This window comes from Etheostoma cragini, chromosome 15 (genome assembly GCF_013103735.1).
Source record: "Etheostoma cragini isolate CJK2018 chromosome 15, CSU_Ecrag_1.0, whole genome shotgun sequence".
Taxonomy (NCBI): Eukaryota; Metazoa; Chordata; class Actinopteri; order Perciformes; family Percidae; genus Etheostoma; species Etheostoma cragini.
The window spans coordinates 6,485,630-6,502,636 of record NC_048421.1 but is presented as its reverse complement, the minus strand read 5'-3'; the positions used below and the strand labels follow the sequence as shown (position 1 = coordinate 6,502,636).

The 17,007-nt window shown below is 36.8% G+C and overlaps 1 protein-coding gene and 3 gene segments (V, D, J or C); all 4 read right to left on the bottom strand.

Moving 5' to 3' along the window:
- Positions 1–17,007, bottom strand: part of LOC117958146 — a 141,947-nt gene that overhangs the window by 113,333 nt on the left and 11,607 nt on the right. The gene's annotated exons all lie outside the window — the stretch shown is intronic.
- Positions 3,243–3,815, bottom strand: LOC117957894. The segment is given in 2 exon segments: positions 3,243–3,588; positions 3,676–3,815. Coding segments are annotated over 2 exon segments (360 nt in total).
- Positions 6,759–7,227, bottom strand: LOC117957903. The segment is given in 2 exon segments: positions 6,759–7,063; positions 7,154–7,227. Coding segments are annotated over 2 exon segments (345 nt in total).
- LOC117957902 lies at positions 13,686–14,122 on the bottom strand. The segment is given in 2 exon segments: positions 13,686–13,993; positions 14,083–14,122. Coding segments are annotated over 2 exon segments (348 nt in total).

Sequence of the window (17,007 nt, the reverse complement as noted above, 5' to 3'; positions counted from 1 at the left end):
GGGGTCCCCTGCTGGAGCTGCTGCCCCCGCGACCCGATACCGGATAAGCGGTCGAAGATGGATGGATGGATGGAGTATGTGATGGAAAGAGTGACATTTTCTATTGATTTTTATTACAGGGCAATTTGAATCATTTTAGAGTTTGAATATCAGTTCAATTTTGGCTGACTTTGGACCTTTTATCAATGAGTGATCTTTATTGTGTTTTCAATGTTTTTGCAAGTTTGTGTAACTGCAGGGAGGATTATCAATTTACAATAAAAACAGATATTAAAGTAAAATTACAGAATGTAAAATAACTTAACAACCCAAAAAATACAAAAATGTAATATAAAATGTTTACATCAATACATTTTATAAAAAATGTTAACTGTGTGCACTACCAGCCTGCAAGAATGAGTTCTTTAGGATTTTGTACAGCTGCTCAACCAACTCCAGTCACCGTGGGTGTCGAGCACAATAATAAACAGCAGAATCTTCAGTCTTCAGACTGTTCATCTGCAGATACAGCTGCTCTCTGCTGTTGTCTCTGGAGACGGTAAACCGGCCTTGAACTGACTGAGAGTAGTAGATTCTGGCATTGTCATATTCAATAGTTGCTACAAATTCCAGTCCTTTTCCAGGAGCCTGTCTGATCCAGGCCATCCAGTAGCTACTAAAGGACAATCCAGATGTTGTACAGGTCAATCTGTGGGATTCTCCAGGTCTTTTAATCGCTGGTTCAGATTCTGTCAGAGTCTGACCATCAACACCTGTCACATAAAGAAATCAATCAGTTGCTTTTAATTTTGGTAATGTTTTAAAGACAACTCCAAATTAAGATAAGTGAAAATCTTCACCTGCCCAGAGGAGAGTTAAAAGCAGCAGTCCTGTCCTATAGTCCATCATGTTAAACTGTGTGTCCACTGTCCTCTGTCCTCCTCTCTGTTGTCAGATAAGTAGAGGTGGAAGATATCTGAGTTTTGCATTGACTCCCCCTCACAGGGAGGAAACATCGACTCCTCCCTTTTTTGGCTTTCTCCTAACTGTATTTTGTGTTTTAGCGTATCTCTTACCATTTTAACTTTTTTTCAGATTTTTAACCCAATGTTACCAAATCCTTATTTATTTTTCATTTATTTTTATTTTTTATTCATTTATTTTGTAACATTTGAATATTTTCATTTACTCTTAATTTTGTCCAATGCAAAGTTCAAATAATGAAATAATGTTACTTTTCATAAATAAAAGTTATTAATAATGTTTTTATTCTAAAAATTGCATTCAGTTCATATATCTCAGCTTGAGATAGGTAAACAACATCTCATTTCATATTTTTGATAAAATTGCTGTTTTTCATGTGAATAAAGCTTATGTACAATGATATTGGACCAAACATAGATTTTTAAACTAGTGAATTTCAGTGCAAAACATCAACTTTTAATGAAAATTCATCTGGATTTCTACAAATAAATAAATATTAAACACTTTCTAAAAGTCTTGTGGGAGTGCAGACTATGTTGTATCAGTGATTAAAACCAGTATTTAAACTAGGGCTGTCAAAATGAACGCCATAATAAAGAGTTAACGCAAACGATTTTATTTCTACTAGTTGTTGTTGATGTAGGATTAATGAAGAGAACATGGTTTATGTTGAAACTGACGTGCTGTGAACTCCACTGACAGCCTAATGTGACGTTTTCATAGCTGAGAAACAAGGGAGTTCACTGAGTTTGCAGAAAATCAAACGTAAGAACGTTTGTCTAACTGGAGTCAATTCAATAAGGAGAGACATGTTTGCAGATATGCAAATGAGGTTCATTGTACAGCTCAATCAAATGTACAAAGTCTTTGGCAATTAGACTCCATCGTCATATGTAGTGGGTAGAGAGCCATCAGCCCCCTGATGGAATTGTGACTAATCTAGATGTTAGACAAAGGAGCCCAAAGACCAGACCGAAGGAGGCTCCAGACTGGTAAACTGGAGTAGATGACTGGAGGTGGAAGGGGAGGAGGAGGGTTGCCCTCTTTGCTTGCAACGACAGCTGAATAGCAAAAGGTAGAAATCGATTTTTCAAAGCAGGGTTGTGTCTGGGATTGGACCCTGCAATCTGTGTAGGATTCTGATTGGTTAAGCAGGAAGGTGAATGCCTCCACCAGCTGATTCCATTTAGGAAGAGAGCACTGATTAAATGATGTCTTCCTGGAAGAATTTACGCTGAGCTATATCTTAATCAGGGGAGACTACATATATGCAACAGTTACACACAGCAAAAAAGTACATTCATTAGGATAACAGCTGAATCGATTTATTAGTGCACCGATTAAAAGTTAGGTCTTTCTGAAAGAACTTACGCTGAGCAACATTAGAAGAGTTTGTTCAGTGATATTATGTCTGCCAAGTGAAAAAAAGGGGTATCATTTTTTATAATGATAATTCATAACTAGCTAGGTACAAATACTTTTATTGCATTAAACTGTCAACATTGTCTCCACCTATTTTCTAGACTTTCACTTGGGTTGAAAAACAAATATAATTCCTTGATGGATATATTGTTATTTTATGTTCACACATTTATAATCTTTTTTTTAAATAAAATAGTTATCTCCATGCATGATACATGTACATTTACTCTAAACAATAATGTTAAAAGCTATCATCACTCATCTTTACTTTCACCTGTTTTCTCTAAAAGAATATTGTTAATTAAATTAAAAGTATGGGATAGAAAGGGTGACATATTTTTATTTACCTATTGATTTTTATTAGAGATAAACATGAATCATTGCAGTGTTTGAGTATCAGTCAGTAAAGATCAATGAGAACAGCAGATCTGAGTTTCTCCTTTTAGTAACAGAGGAGAGAGAAACTAGACACTGACTGTCCTCTAGTGATTTTATAAAAGAAACAGTAAAACGTTTTTCAGTCTCATAGATTTCATATCATATAATTTACATACATAATCGTGTGTTACTTTGTAGAAGTGTAAAATATTTGTAGTTTGAAGTTTAATTTCAGCAACCAGATTGTTGGGCTGTCTTTGGACCTTGTATCCATAAGTGATCGTTATTGTGTTTTTAATGCAGGGAGGATAATTAATTCACAACAAAAACATAGTGTATGTGAAAATAAAATTACAGACTATAAAATAATAATAATAAAAAGCTTAAACCAACTATAATGTTATGTAAAATGTTTAAATATACACATTTCATGAAAAACATTTTAAGCTTGGGCGCTACTAGCAACAAAGAATGAGTTCTGTAGGATTTTGTACAGCTGCTCAACCAACTCCAGTCACTGTGGCTCTCGAGCACAATAATAAACAGCAGAATCTTCAGTCTTCAGACTGTTCATCTGCAGATACAGCTGCTGTCTGCTGTTGTCTCTGGAGATGGTAAACCGGCCTTGAACTGACTGAGAGTAGTAGATGTTACTACTGTCATAGCTACTCGCAACCCACTCCAGTCCCTTTCCAGGAGCCTGTCTGATCCAGGCCATCCAGTAGCTGCTAAATGTGAATCCAGATGTTGTACAGGTCAAGCTGTGGGATTCTCCAGGTCTTTTAACTGCTGGTTCAGATTCTCTCAGAGTCTGACCATTGACACCTAGCAAATAAAGAAAATAATCAGTTGCTTTCAATTTTGGTAATGTTTTGAAGACAAGTTCAAATAAATATCAGTGAAAATCTTCACCTGCCCAGCAGAGAGTTAAAAGCAGCAGTCCTGTCCTATAGTCCATCATGTTAAACTGTTTGTCCACTGTCCTCTGTCCTCCTCTCTGCACTCAGATAAGTAGAGGTGGAAGATATCTGAGTTTTGCATCGACTCCTCCTCACAGGGAGGAAACATCTGGACTGGAAACAAATCTTTGATGAAACTAGAATCCATTTTCATTGACTATGAAAGGTCCATATTAGTTTGTACATTTTAAATGCTATTTTCAAATATCATGTGTGGTATTATCAACAATACTACAGCAGTAATTTAAGCATGATTATGTCATCTGATTGATTAATTGAAGCAGTGGTGCCCAGCACATATGGATGTGGCATTGTGATGGTTTATGGTCATTTCATGGCAGAAAGGATTGTAACAGATGTTCATTCGGAGGAGAACATCAATGTCTGGAGCATTAGGGGCTGAAAAGAACTAAATAAAAACAATCGCTGCTTTTCTTCCCTTTTGGTCATGTATGTGGACAACACTTGGATAAGTGTTACAGCCAGTCCTTGTCTGTCCTCCAGAGTTTTATTACAGGAATGGTAGCTACTTTTAAACGAATAATGTTATCTGTTTTGCTGTTTACTATGCTTCATGTGTTTTTTCTCTTGTCTTTTTTGAATGTTGTGTTAGTTTATTCTTGGTTGATGTAAAGCACTTTGGACACCTGTTGGTTGCTGTTAAGTGCTATATAAATAAATGATGATTGATTGAAGAAGATTACTTACTTGTGACACCCAATAAGATTTGTTTGTTATTAAAGCTCTGTGCTTGTTCTCTGCTTACCACCCAATGCATGCTGGGAGACAGTGAAGCACCAACATGATTGAAAAGCAGAAGATGCATTATTGTAACTGATGGTTAGAGGACTATGATTTAGTTTATTTTTCGTCATCACAGCTCAATGTTTTTTTTACCTTTTAAAAAAGGCAATTTTTTACTTATGTATTTGTATTTATATCTTTTGACAAAAATCATTCCACCATCATTTCTATGTGATTTTCATGATAAGGTGTGAACATTTCCTACCAAGGTGTAAAGGTTGACCTTCAATGATTAAGAATGTGAGACAGTTGTGCTCCATAAGTCCAGTAAGAACGAGTTCTGTAGGATTTTGTACAGCTCCAGTCTCTGTGGCTCTTGAGCACAATAATAAACAGCAACTTTAGCCCTCAGACTTATCTGATCTAGCTTTTTTCATAATGGGAACAGTTTTTGCTAATGAGTCCTTACCCCAAGTGAAGGAGTTTAAATACATTGGGGTCTTGTTTGCGAGTGAGGGGACAATGGAGCGGGAGATTGGTCACAGAATCAGATCTGCGGGGGCGGTGTTACTTTCAATTCATTGCACTGTTGTGACGAAAAGAGAATGGAGCCAGAAGGCAAAGCTCTCAATCTACCGGTCAGTTTTCGTTGCTACCCTCACCTATGGTCATGAAGGCTGGGTCATGACCAAAACCACGAGATCCAGCTTCTTTCATATTGGGAAGAGTTTTTGATAGGATCTTAAAACAGACATATGGTATTAAAACAATCTAATTATATTTTAAAAGGACAGAGAAAAAAATGGCAACATGGTTTTGATTTGTTAAATATTTGCATTATTTCTTTTTATGGCAGTAAAATGTGATAATTCCAGGATGTTGTGTAAATTTGGTATAAATAAGAAAATCATTTCATAAAAAAACTGAAATCTGAAAATCGTGTGGAAGCTTTTTAATTGTAAATGTTGCGAAAACGTTATTTGGTTGATCATCTTGCATGTACTTCTGATATGGACACAATTTCACCACACTAACACATAACTTGTTGACATTTTGGCAAAACAAGTATTATCTCAACTGAATGTTCCCAGTGGTGACTGTAATTAGAGGAAGTAGTTTTTGTATGACTCTCCTATTATCGTCTCTCACTGTGGCTGTCGGGCACAGTAATACACTGCTGTGTCCTCGGTCTTCAGACTGTTCATCTGCAGATAGACTTTACTGCTGGAGTCATCTCTGGAGATGGTGAATCTCCCCTGGACTGACTGGGAGTAATAGAAATGAGAACTGCCTGTGTGTACAAAAGCGATCCACTCCAGTCCTTTTCCAGGAGCCTGTCTGACCCAGTTCATAGGGTAGCTGCTGAATGTGAATCCAGATGTTGTACAGGTCAATCTGTGGGATTCTCCAGGTCTTTTAATTGCTGGTTTAGATTCTGTCAGAGTCTGACCATCAACACCTGTAAAGAAGATAAGAAAACATCAAGTGGAATAAGCTGATGACATAAATAAAGGCTATGTTAAATAAAAGACCAGTGAAAGTCTTCACCTGCCCAGCAGAGAGTTAAAAGCAGCAGTCCTGTCCTATAGTCCATCATGTTAAACTGTGTGTCCACTGTTCTCTGTCCTCCTCTCTGCTGTCAGATAAGTAGAGGTGGAAGATATCTGAGTTTTGCATTGACTCCTCCTTTTTGATTGAACAGTGTCCTTTGTTCAATATTTCCTAAAAACATATTTTCATGTCACAGCTTTCTACTTAACGCAATTTGTGTTATTCTTCAGCAGTCAGATTTTATTTACATTTTTAACGTAATGTCATTATAATGCAGTTAGTTACAGTTAGTCACTCTGTAACATTTGAACACTTGTTTTTACTTGTCAGATAATGTAAATAATGTTATAGTGTTACTGTTTCTATATAAAAGTTATCAAGATGATCATCATTAGAAAAATGTGTTTTTATTTATTAAATCCCCTTGTAAGCTTGATTTGAGATTGACGAACATTATCTTATGTCTCTTTTTTTTTTAAATTGAAATGTTGAGTCCTGATAATACAAACAAGGTTTGTTTCAATTGTCTGCAACAATGTAAACATGTAATTCAGTTTTTGCTGTGGGAGAAGAGCCAATGATCAGATATTGAAACCAAAAAGTATTTAAACTCAAGAAAGAGTGCAGGCTTTGAGCTGGTGTTGAAACCATTAGTGGTCTGAGGGCTCCTCCTCTGGTGGCTTCATGTTACAAGTGTTCAGGCTCTGAGGGGTTTTTGTTCAGGTGTACTGATGGTTTGTGTTACTGTGGCTCTCTGGCACAGTAATACACAGCAGTGTCTTCAGGCTGCACATTCTGTCCATTTAGAGTCACTGTGTTAGTGGAAGTATCTAAGTCAATACTGAACTTGTTCTTTAGTGAATCTTTGTAGTATGAAGCTCCAGTATATTTCATTCCAATCCACTCCAGTCCTTTCCCTGCAGGCTGTCTGATCCAAGCTGTGTAGTAGCTACCAACAGAATAAGAGACCTGACAGGTGATGGTCAGACGTTGACCTGGCTGCACAGTCACAGAGACTGGCTGTGTCAACTGTTCACACTTCACACCTGTTAAAAAAAATAAATGGTTTTGTAACAAATAATCAAGTTATAGTGCAAAAGAAGAACTGTTGACTTTAAAAATCTAGAGAGACTCACATCCAGCTGCCAACAGCAGCAGCAGAGCTACAGAGAACATGGTTTATGTTGAAACTGACGTGTTGTGAACTCCACTGACAGCCTGATGTGATGGTTTTATAGCTGAGAAACAAGGAAGGTCACTGAGTTTGCATAAAATCAAATATATGAAGCATCAATGTTGGTCTAACTGGAGTCAATAGAAGAGTTTGTTCAGTGTTATATCTGCAGAGTGAAAACAAGCCTGGATTTTTTGTTTCCTTCATATCCAGATACAGATAACATTAAACTGTCAAAAAAAATTTCACATATTTTCCAGACTTTCGTCAAACATTTGAAATAATTTAATCTAATAATATAATAGTATATAATAGTAATAGTATATAATAATATAATATCTCCATACATGACACAAATAAATTCAATTTGTACGTAATCAATAACGTTAAATGCTGTCATCACTCATCTCCACTTTTTATGTGTTTTCAGTCAGAAATAATTTTAATGAAACTACAGTATGGGATGGAAAGAGTGACATTTCTATTGATTTTTAATACAGGGCAATTTGAATCATTTTAAAGTTTGAATATCAGTTCAATTTTGGCTGACTTTGGACGTTTTATCAATGAGTGATCTATATTGTGTTTTTAATGTTTTTGCAAGTTTATGTAAATGCAGGGAGGATTATTAATTTATAATTAAAAACAAATTTTAAAATAAAATTACAGACTGTAAAAAAAACTTAACAACCCAAGAAATACAAAAATGTAATATAAAATGTTTACATTAATACATTTTATAAAAAAATTCAAATGTGTTCTCTACCAGCTTGCAAGAATGAGTTCTGTAGGATTTTGTACAGCTGCTCAACCAACTCCAGTCACTGTGGATCTCGAGCACAATAATAAACAGCAGAATCTTCAGTCTTCAGACTGTTCATCTGCAGATACAGCTGCTCTCTGCTGTTGTCTCTGGAGATGGTAAACCGGCCTTTAACTGACTGAGAGTAGTAGATGCTTGCACTGTCATATCTGATAGTTGCTACAAATTCCAGTCCTTTTCCAGGAGCCTGTCTGATCCAGGCCATCCAGTAGCTACTGAAGGACAATCCAGATGTTGTACAGGTCAATCTGTGGGATTCTCCAGGTCTTTTAATCGCTGGTTCAGATTCTGTCAGAGTCTGACCATCAACACCTGTCACATAAAGAAATCAATCAGTTGCTTTTCTATTTTGGTAATGTTTTAAAGACAACTTCAAATTAAGATCAGTGAAAATCTTCACCTGCCCAGCAGAGAGTTAAAAGCAGCAGTCCTGTCCTATAGTCCATCATGTTAAACTGTGTGTCCACTGTTCTCTGTCCTCCTCTCGGCTGTCAGATAAGTAGAGGTGGAAGATATCTGAGTTTTGCATCGACTCCTCCCTTTTTTTGGCTTTCTCCTAACTGTATCTTGTGTTTTAGCATATCTCTTACCATTTTAACTTTGTTTCAGATTTTTAACCCGATCCTAAACATAATCCTTTATTTTTCCTTTGTTTTTATTATTTATTTATTTATGACATTTAAATGTAATTTATTATTTATTTATTTATTTTGTAACATTTTAATGTGTTCATTTACTCTCACTTTTGTCCAATGCAAAGTTCAAATAATGGAATAATGTTATTGTTATAAATAAAAGTTATTCATAATATTTTCATTCTAAAAATTGCATTCAGTTCATACAGTAAATCATCTTGTTGGCTGGAGATAGGTAAACAACATGTCAGTTATTTTTGATAAAATCCTTTTTTTCATGTGAAGAAAAGTTATGTACAGTATTATTGGACTAAATATTGATTTTTAAACTAGTAAATTTCAGTGCAAAAAAAAAGAAAGTTTTGGAGAAATTCAGCTGTTTTTCTACAAATAAATAAATATTAAACACTTTCTAAAAGTCTTGTGGTAGTACAGACAATGATGTATCAGTGATTGAAACCAACAAGTTTTTAAACTAGGACTGTCAAAATGAACGCCCTAATAAAGAGTTAACGCAAACAATTTTATTTCCACCAGTTGTTTTTGATGTAGGATTAACGTAGGCACGATTTGGGATTTGGGCCTCGGGACACTTTTTAGTTTTGGGAAACCAGGAAGCCATGCACAGAAATATTGTGGGTGGCTAGCAGAAAGAAACCTTGAGCAGAAATGTATGAAGAAAACAGTTTTGAAGATAGACTGGTAATATTAGTGGACAAAGCTTCTGGGTTCGGCAAAGTGCTTTAAATGCGGAAGTGCCTTAAACCTGCATTCTATCTGAATTCTAGCAGGGGGAAACACCCGGGTTTCAAAAGGAGGTGGGTTTCTGTAGAAATCTGTGACAAAGTGATCCATTTCTCACTTGATTTATTACCAGTAGTCGAAACATTTTCATAACGAGTTTATGGTCTCAATCGCTAATTTTAAGTCTTCTGCAACACAGAATGATGTTAATTTTTTCAAATATGGTCTTGTTGATTTTAATATCAGTGATAAAGCAGGGGGTTGTTTTAGGGCGTGGCTATGATGTGATTGCCAGTAACGTAAGGCAGAGTGTAAGGGCTCCCTCACTCCTCCCCAGGGGGGGATTGGCCATCTGGCAATTCTGGCAAATGCCAGAGGGGCCGAACCATTTTTTTTTAAATGTGGGCAAGTCAGATTTTATTTTAAATATACAAATAAATTGTCTATACAGGCCGACTCCGCATATGACGGGTTTTTATAGCTTGCAAGATTTCACTATGGTTATGAAAATAATAATCATATTAATAATAAGAATACATATTAAGCAGTTGGACAGTTGACAACGGCCGGCCTGGTCCCAAGATGGGCAGACTGACCCAATTAGAGGTTATTTAAATTGGGACGTTTGGTAAAAATCAAGAACGTCACCTTTAAACAGGATCTCAGTTTGCAGGGTTCAGGCTGTACTGGACCCTCCCAGTGATGCTGCTCTGGGGGACCGGCTGTTGTTGTCAGGTTAAATAGTAGGCTAGTCTAATTCAGTGTTTTGGTACAGTTGGTTTTAACACCTGATGCAAAGTGTAGGCCTAGAGTAGCAGCCATGAAAACCTGGAACAAGAAGCGTCGTTCTGCTCCATCTTTCTGCTGTGCCCCATTTATGTAGTGTTTAGTTTTACACCATAAAGGTTAAACTCTGCAATTAATCCTTTCACATGTGCATGAACTGTGGTGGTCCATTACACTGTCGGCAGTATTCATTAACAGCGCTGTTCATTATTGATCAAAAGAATGGAGAAAACATTACACTTCACAACATTTTGTATCCATAACATGATTGTGTTATTGTACAATTTAGCAGTAAAAGCAGTAGCCTATGTGAGTCAACCTTAGACTTTTCAACTTGGTAGCAAAACGTGCTCCTTGAGGAAAAAAAAAGTTACCATAGCCCTAGTCATGCTAATTAAACAACTGGACTTTGGGGTCAAGTGTTGTCTAATTTGGCCATGTCCCAGATGGAAACCCCCCTTACTGGAATACTGAATATAATAATATTCCAATATATTTTCTGTTTTGAATTGTTACCTGCCACCAGAATTGTGTGATTTCCTTGCCATAAATATTGACATTTTTACCATAAATTGGTGCCTAAAAATGTACCAGAATGCAGCAATTGAAGTCTTTTACCCTCAAAATTTCCCAGACGCCCCCTGCTTTTTGTTCCCCCAAAGGATCATTCTGAGCAAGGAAAAACCCTGTACCGACAGTAATCAAAACATATTTAGATTGTAGTAAGAGAGTTAAAACAGAGAAAATAAGGAGATCCAGACAGCCATTATGTACAGTGTGAACAGAGATAAACAGACAATCAAACACACTGACAGTGACAATAAAGAACAACATACTGTAGAGAATGACAGTAATTTTTTATAAACATGTGCTCTCTAAAAAAAAGTAGTAAGCACTGTTGGCCAGTTACTTACATTAAATGTTTAAAAATCTGTTACATAGGGTACTGCTTATATTATTTCACTATCTGTACACAAATGTAATTAATGAATGCATGTGTCTGTGAGTGGGGCTGCTTTGACATGGTAATGCGGGCTGGTGTGGCTACAGCGCCACGGCTAAATTGTTATCCCAGTCTGCCCCTCTTGTTTCAAATCATCACATCCACCAGGATGGCTGCACCCGTAACGGCAAACTCAACAACGGATAGCAGATCTCCACAAACCAATGGGTGACGTCACACATGCGCTGTCCATTAATATACAGTCTATGGTGTTGAATGTACAGTCTATGGTTTTGAATGTCAAGTTTTGTTTCAAAGACTAGGGGAAGTGGTGGAATTGTGGAAATTGTTTCTCTGACAAACACATTTTAGATTGTTAACGAAAAGAAATAACAATGTTATGAAAGAGAAACTGATTTTTTGAGTATTCATTTATACTGTAGTGTACATAAATCACCATTTAAAAAAATCTAAAGACTGATCCTTTACTGTAACAGTGAGCTGGTGTTGAAACCATTAGTTGTCTGAGGGCTCCTCCTCTGGTGGCTTCATGTTACAAGTGTTCAGGCTCGGAGGGGGTTTTGTTCAGGTTTCCTGATGAGTCACTGTGTGAGTCTTAATTGTACACTTGTTCTTCAGTGAATCTTTGTAGTTTGGTGGAACATCACCATGTTCAATCACTCCAGTCTTTTCCTTGCATGCTGTCTGATCAAAGGTGTGTAGTATAGCTACTACCTGTATTTATTGTTTCATATATTTGGTTACTGACTGTATTTGCTGCAAACAGAAATACTTTGACAGCAGCCAGAATCATGTGAATAGTGATATTTTTTGTAGTTTTTGATGAAAGACTTTTAATGGTCTCAATGTTTGCAGATGTTTAAAAAAACAGACATATAGAGACACTTGGACCCTTCTAGAGGAAAACAGCTGCGCAGAAACTGAAATGTGACAAAATGTAACGAACTAAATCTTTAGTTCATCCATATACAAGTTTCTCATCTGTAATAAACACCACATTTTACCTTCATATGTGTGTGGAAATACAATCATAATCATGCAGCCTGATTTTTATTTCTTTTTTTCCTAATTTTTAAAAGCCAGTCATACATCAATCCTACTGAAGTGTCTGTTATGACTTTACCTGAGGACATTAGTCATGTAAGACAGTGCATAGTTTATCAGTCTAGGGAGGACGCGGATCGACATGAAATGTTTCTTACTGCAGGAGTTGAAGTAGTTTAATTTAAGCGACTAGATCATTGTGATGTTTTTGGCACTTTCACCAACTAGTGATCTTTATTGTGTTTTTGTGTGTTTAATGTTGAGTAATAATATTTCTCAGAAAAGCAGGATATAATATAATGAAGAGAAAAGGGGTTATATTTTTTTTTAAATGATGTGAAATTGTATCATATAAATATTACAGTCATACAGTATATCCTCTTCATCAGCCCAGTAAGAATACTGTAGAATTTTTGTACAGCTGCTTAATAAACTCCAGTCACTGTGGCTCTCGAGCACAATAATAAACAGCAGAATCTTCAGTCTTCAGACTGTCCATCTGCAGATACAGCTGCTCTCTGCTGTTGTCTCTGGAGATGGTAAACCGGCCTTGAACTGACTGAGAGTAGTATTTGGTGCTACCAGAAGGACTACTGATGTAAGCGATCCATTCCAGTCCTTCTCCAGGAGCCTGTCTGATCCAGCTCATTTCGTGGCTGCTGAATGTGAATCCAGATGCTGTACAGGTCAATCTGTGGGATTCTCCAGGACTTTTAACTGCTGGTTCAGATTCTGTCAAAGTCTGACTACCAACACCTGTCAATATTTAAAAAACACCACAGTTGTTACATAATTCAGAACTATGTTTAATACATGTCAGTGAAAATCCTCACCTGCCCAGCAGAGAGTTAAAAGCAGCAGTCCTGTCCTACAGTCCATCATGTTAAACTGTGTGTCCACTGTTCTCTGTCCTCCTCTCTGCACTCAGATAAGTAGAGGTGGAAGATATCTGAGTTTTGCATCGACTCCTCCTCACAAGGAGGAACTGGATCTGACTTTGATCTCAGTTTCTTTTTGGAGAAACTGGAGTTAGTCATTCCTTTAGTATATGTGTGTGATAGGCTAACAAAAACATTATATACGTATTTAGCACTGTCTACATCATGTGAAGACTTTGTGATTAACTTAAATTACATTAAAATAAAAAAGACATAGAAAACAAAGGTTGTTCATTAAGTTATACTCTTTGAAGTCTTCAAGAGTCATACCAATAATAGTATGTAGATTCCCTGAATCTTCATCTAAATATACAACAATACACATATTGAGACGAAACAAAGACATTTCATTGTTTGAGTTAATTTCATAGGGGATGAAGAGTTTTTGTAACAGTTGTGATGTAAAATAATATTGTCTTTAATTCACATAAATGCACATTGCTGTAACAGGGAGCTGGTGTTGAAACCATTAGTGGTCTGAGGGCTCCTCCTCTGGTGGCTTCATGTTACAAGTGTTCAGGCTCTGAGGGGTTTTTGTTCAGGTGTACTGGTGGTTTGTGTTACTGTGGCTCTCTGGCACAGTAATACACAGCAGTGTCTTCAGGCTGCACATTCTGTCCATTTAGAGTCACCGTCTTGCTGGAAGCCTCTAAGTCGAAACTGAACTTGTTCTTCAATGAATCTTTATAGTATGTAGTTGATCCAACTGCTGCCATTCCAATCCACTCCAGTCCTTTTCCTGCAGGCTGTCTGATCCAAGCTGTGTAGAAGCTGCTGAGAGAATAAGAGACCTGACAGGTGATGGTCAGACGTTGACCTGGCTGCACAGTCACAGAGGCTGGCTGTGTCAACTGTTCACACTTCACATCTGTTAAAAAAGAAAATGTTTTGTAAGAAATGATCATGTTATACTGCAAAAGAAGAACTGCTGACTTTAACAAATCCAGAGAGACTCACATCCAGCTGCCAACAGCAGCAGCAGAGCCACAGAGAACATGGTATATGTTGAAACTGACGCTCTGTGAACTCCACTGACAGCCTGATGTGATGTTTTTATAGCTGAGAAACAAGAAAGGTCACTGAGTTTGCATAAAATCAAACATAGGAAGCAGCAATGTTGGTCTAACTGGGGTCAATTCAATCAGGAGAGACATGTTTGCAGATATGCAAATGAGGTTTATTGTACAGCTCAATCAAATGTACGAAGTCTTTGGCGATTAGACGCGTTATATATTTAGGGGTAGAGCTACCCGATGTAATCTAGACTAATCTAGATATTAAACAAAGGAGCCCAAAGACCAGACCGAAGGAGGCTCGGGACTGGTCAGCTGGAGTAGATGACTGGAGATGGAAGAGGAGGAGGAGGGTTGCACACTTTGGCTGCAATGAAAGCTTAATGGCAAAAGGGAGAAACTGATTTTTTAAAGCAGGGTTGTGTCTGGGATTGGACCCTGCAATCTGTGTACGATTCTGATTGGTTAAGCAGGAAGGTGAACGCCTGCACCAGCTGATTCCATTTAGGATGACAGCACTGATTAAATTAAATTTACACTGAGCTATATTTAAATCAGGGGAGACTGCATATATGCAACAGTTACAAAAAGCAAAAAAGTAAATTTATCAGGATAACAGCGTATCATTTTTAATTTCTTCATAACTAGTTAGGTACAAATACTTTTAGTGCATTAAACTGTCAATATTGTCTCCACTTATAAATTCCTTAATGACTATATTATTATTCTTTTTTTTAAACATTAAAAATGTTTTTTATATAAAATAGTTATCTCTGTACACAGTACATGTAATGTCACTCTAAACAATAATATTAAATGCTATCATCACTCATCTCCACTTTCACCTCTTTTCTTTGAAAAATATTGTTGGTAAAATTAAAAGTATGTGATAGGAAGGGTGATATATTTTTATTTACCTGTTGATTTTTATTAGAAACCAAAATGAATCATTTCAGAGTTTGTGTATCAGTCAGTTAAGATCAATGAGAACAACAGATCTGAGTTTCTCCTTTTAGTAAAAGAGGAGAGAGAAACTAGACAATAACTGTCCTCTAATAATTTTATGAAAGAAACAGTAAAATATTTTAAATTCTCATAGATTCCATATCATATCATTTACAGTACATATCTAATTTTGTATTACTTTGTAGAAATGTAAAATATTTGTAGTTTGAAGTTTAATTTCAGCAACCAGATTGTTGGGCTGTCTTTGGACCTTGTATCAACGAGTGATCGTTATTGTGTTTTTAATGCAGGGAGGACAATTAATTCATAATAAAAACATAGTGTATGTGAAAATAAAATGACAGAATATAAAACAACTTTACAACCTGAAACCAACTATTACGTAATGTAAAATGTTTAATATATACAATTTATGAACAACATTTTAAGCTTTGTCACTGCCAGCCTCAAAGAATGAGTTCTGTAGGATTTTGTTCAGCTGCGCAACCAACTCCAGTCACTGTGGTGTCGAGCACAATAATAAACAGCAGAATCTTCAGTCTTCAGACTGCTCATCTGCAGATACAGCTGCTGTCTGCTGTTGTCTCTGGAGACGGTAAACCGGCCTTGAACTGACTGAGAGTAGTACATGTTAGTACTGTCATAGCTACTCGCAACCCACTCCAGTCCTTTTCCAGGAGCCTGTCTGATCCAGGCCATCCAGTTGCTACTGAATGACAATCCAGATGTTGTACAGGTCAATCTGTGGGATTCTCCAGGTCTTTTAATCGCTGGTTCAGATTCTGTCAGAGTCTGACCCTCGACACCTATCAAATAAAGAAAATAATCAGTTGCTTTCAATTTTCGTAATTTTTTTAAGACAACTTCAAATTAAGACCAGTGAAAGTCTTCACCTGCCCAGCAGAGAGTTAAAAGCAGCAGTCCTGTCCTATAGTCCATCATGTTAAACTGTGTGTCCACTGTTCTCTGTCCTCCTCTCTGTTGTCAGATAAGTAGAGGTGGAAGATATCTGAGTTTTGCATCAACTCCTCCTCACAGGGAGGAAACATCTGGACTGGAGATATTTAATGAAACAGAGTCAACCCTCTAAGTTAGCTGTTTTAACCTTCGTCTGACACGTTTTAATTTGTGTAAGATTTTAGCCGACATTAACACCAAAACCATATTCATTCTAATAATACACAAATAACATCTGACACGTTAAAAAAACAAGGGTTATTAAAATGTGTTTCTCATTAGAAAATTGCTTTATCATCTCGCTACGTAGTTAGTTATCAGATGTTACATAAATACAGGAAAAATGTTTTTCTCATCTTTTATAGGCTTTTAGCATGATTAATGTATGTATATTTATTGAATTCCATAAACATTACATTTATTAGAGCGCTGTCTTTATTAATGTTCACATTTAGAACATGTGTGTGGTTGAGTTGTGCTGGTTCCTGGGTATTTGTGCAGGTCTGTTGGTGGTTTGTATCACTGTGGGCCGACAAACACAGTATTACACAGCTGTGTCCTCAGGCTGCACATTCTGTCCTTTTAGAGACACTTTTAGAGGAGAAGTGTCTCTGCTGTAGCTGAACTTGTTCTTCAGAGCATTATTTTGGTCAAAGTCTCCTCCACCCCACTGATGGGAAATCCAGTCCATTGGTTTTCCTTCCCTCTGTCTGATCCAACCTGTTGCATAGCTGTCATCAGTCAGAGAATAACCAGAGACCTGACAGCTGAGGGTCAGAGACTGTCCAGGCTGGAAAACCTCTGAGTCTGTCTGGATGAGATCAATACTGTTCACACCAGTGGAAACACAAATCAACATTATCTCCAACATTCATATTATCATTCAATGTTTCTAATGTGTGTATTAGTATGAATCCACTGAAAGCTCCTCACAGGATCCAGCAGC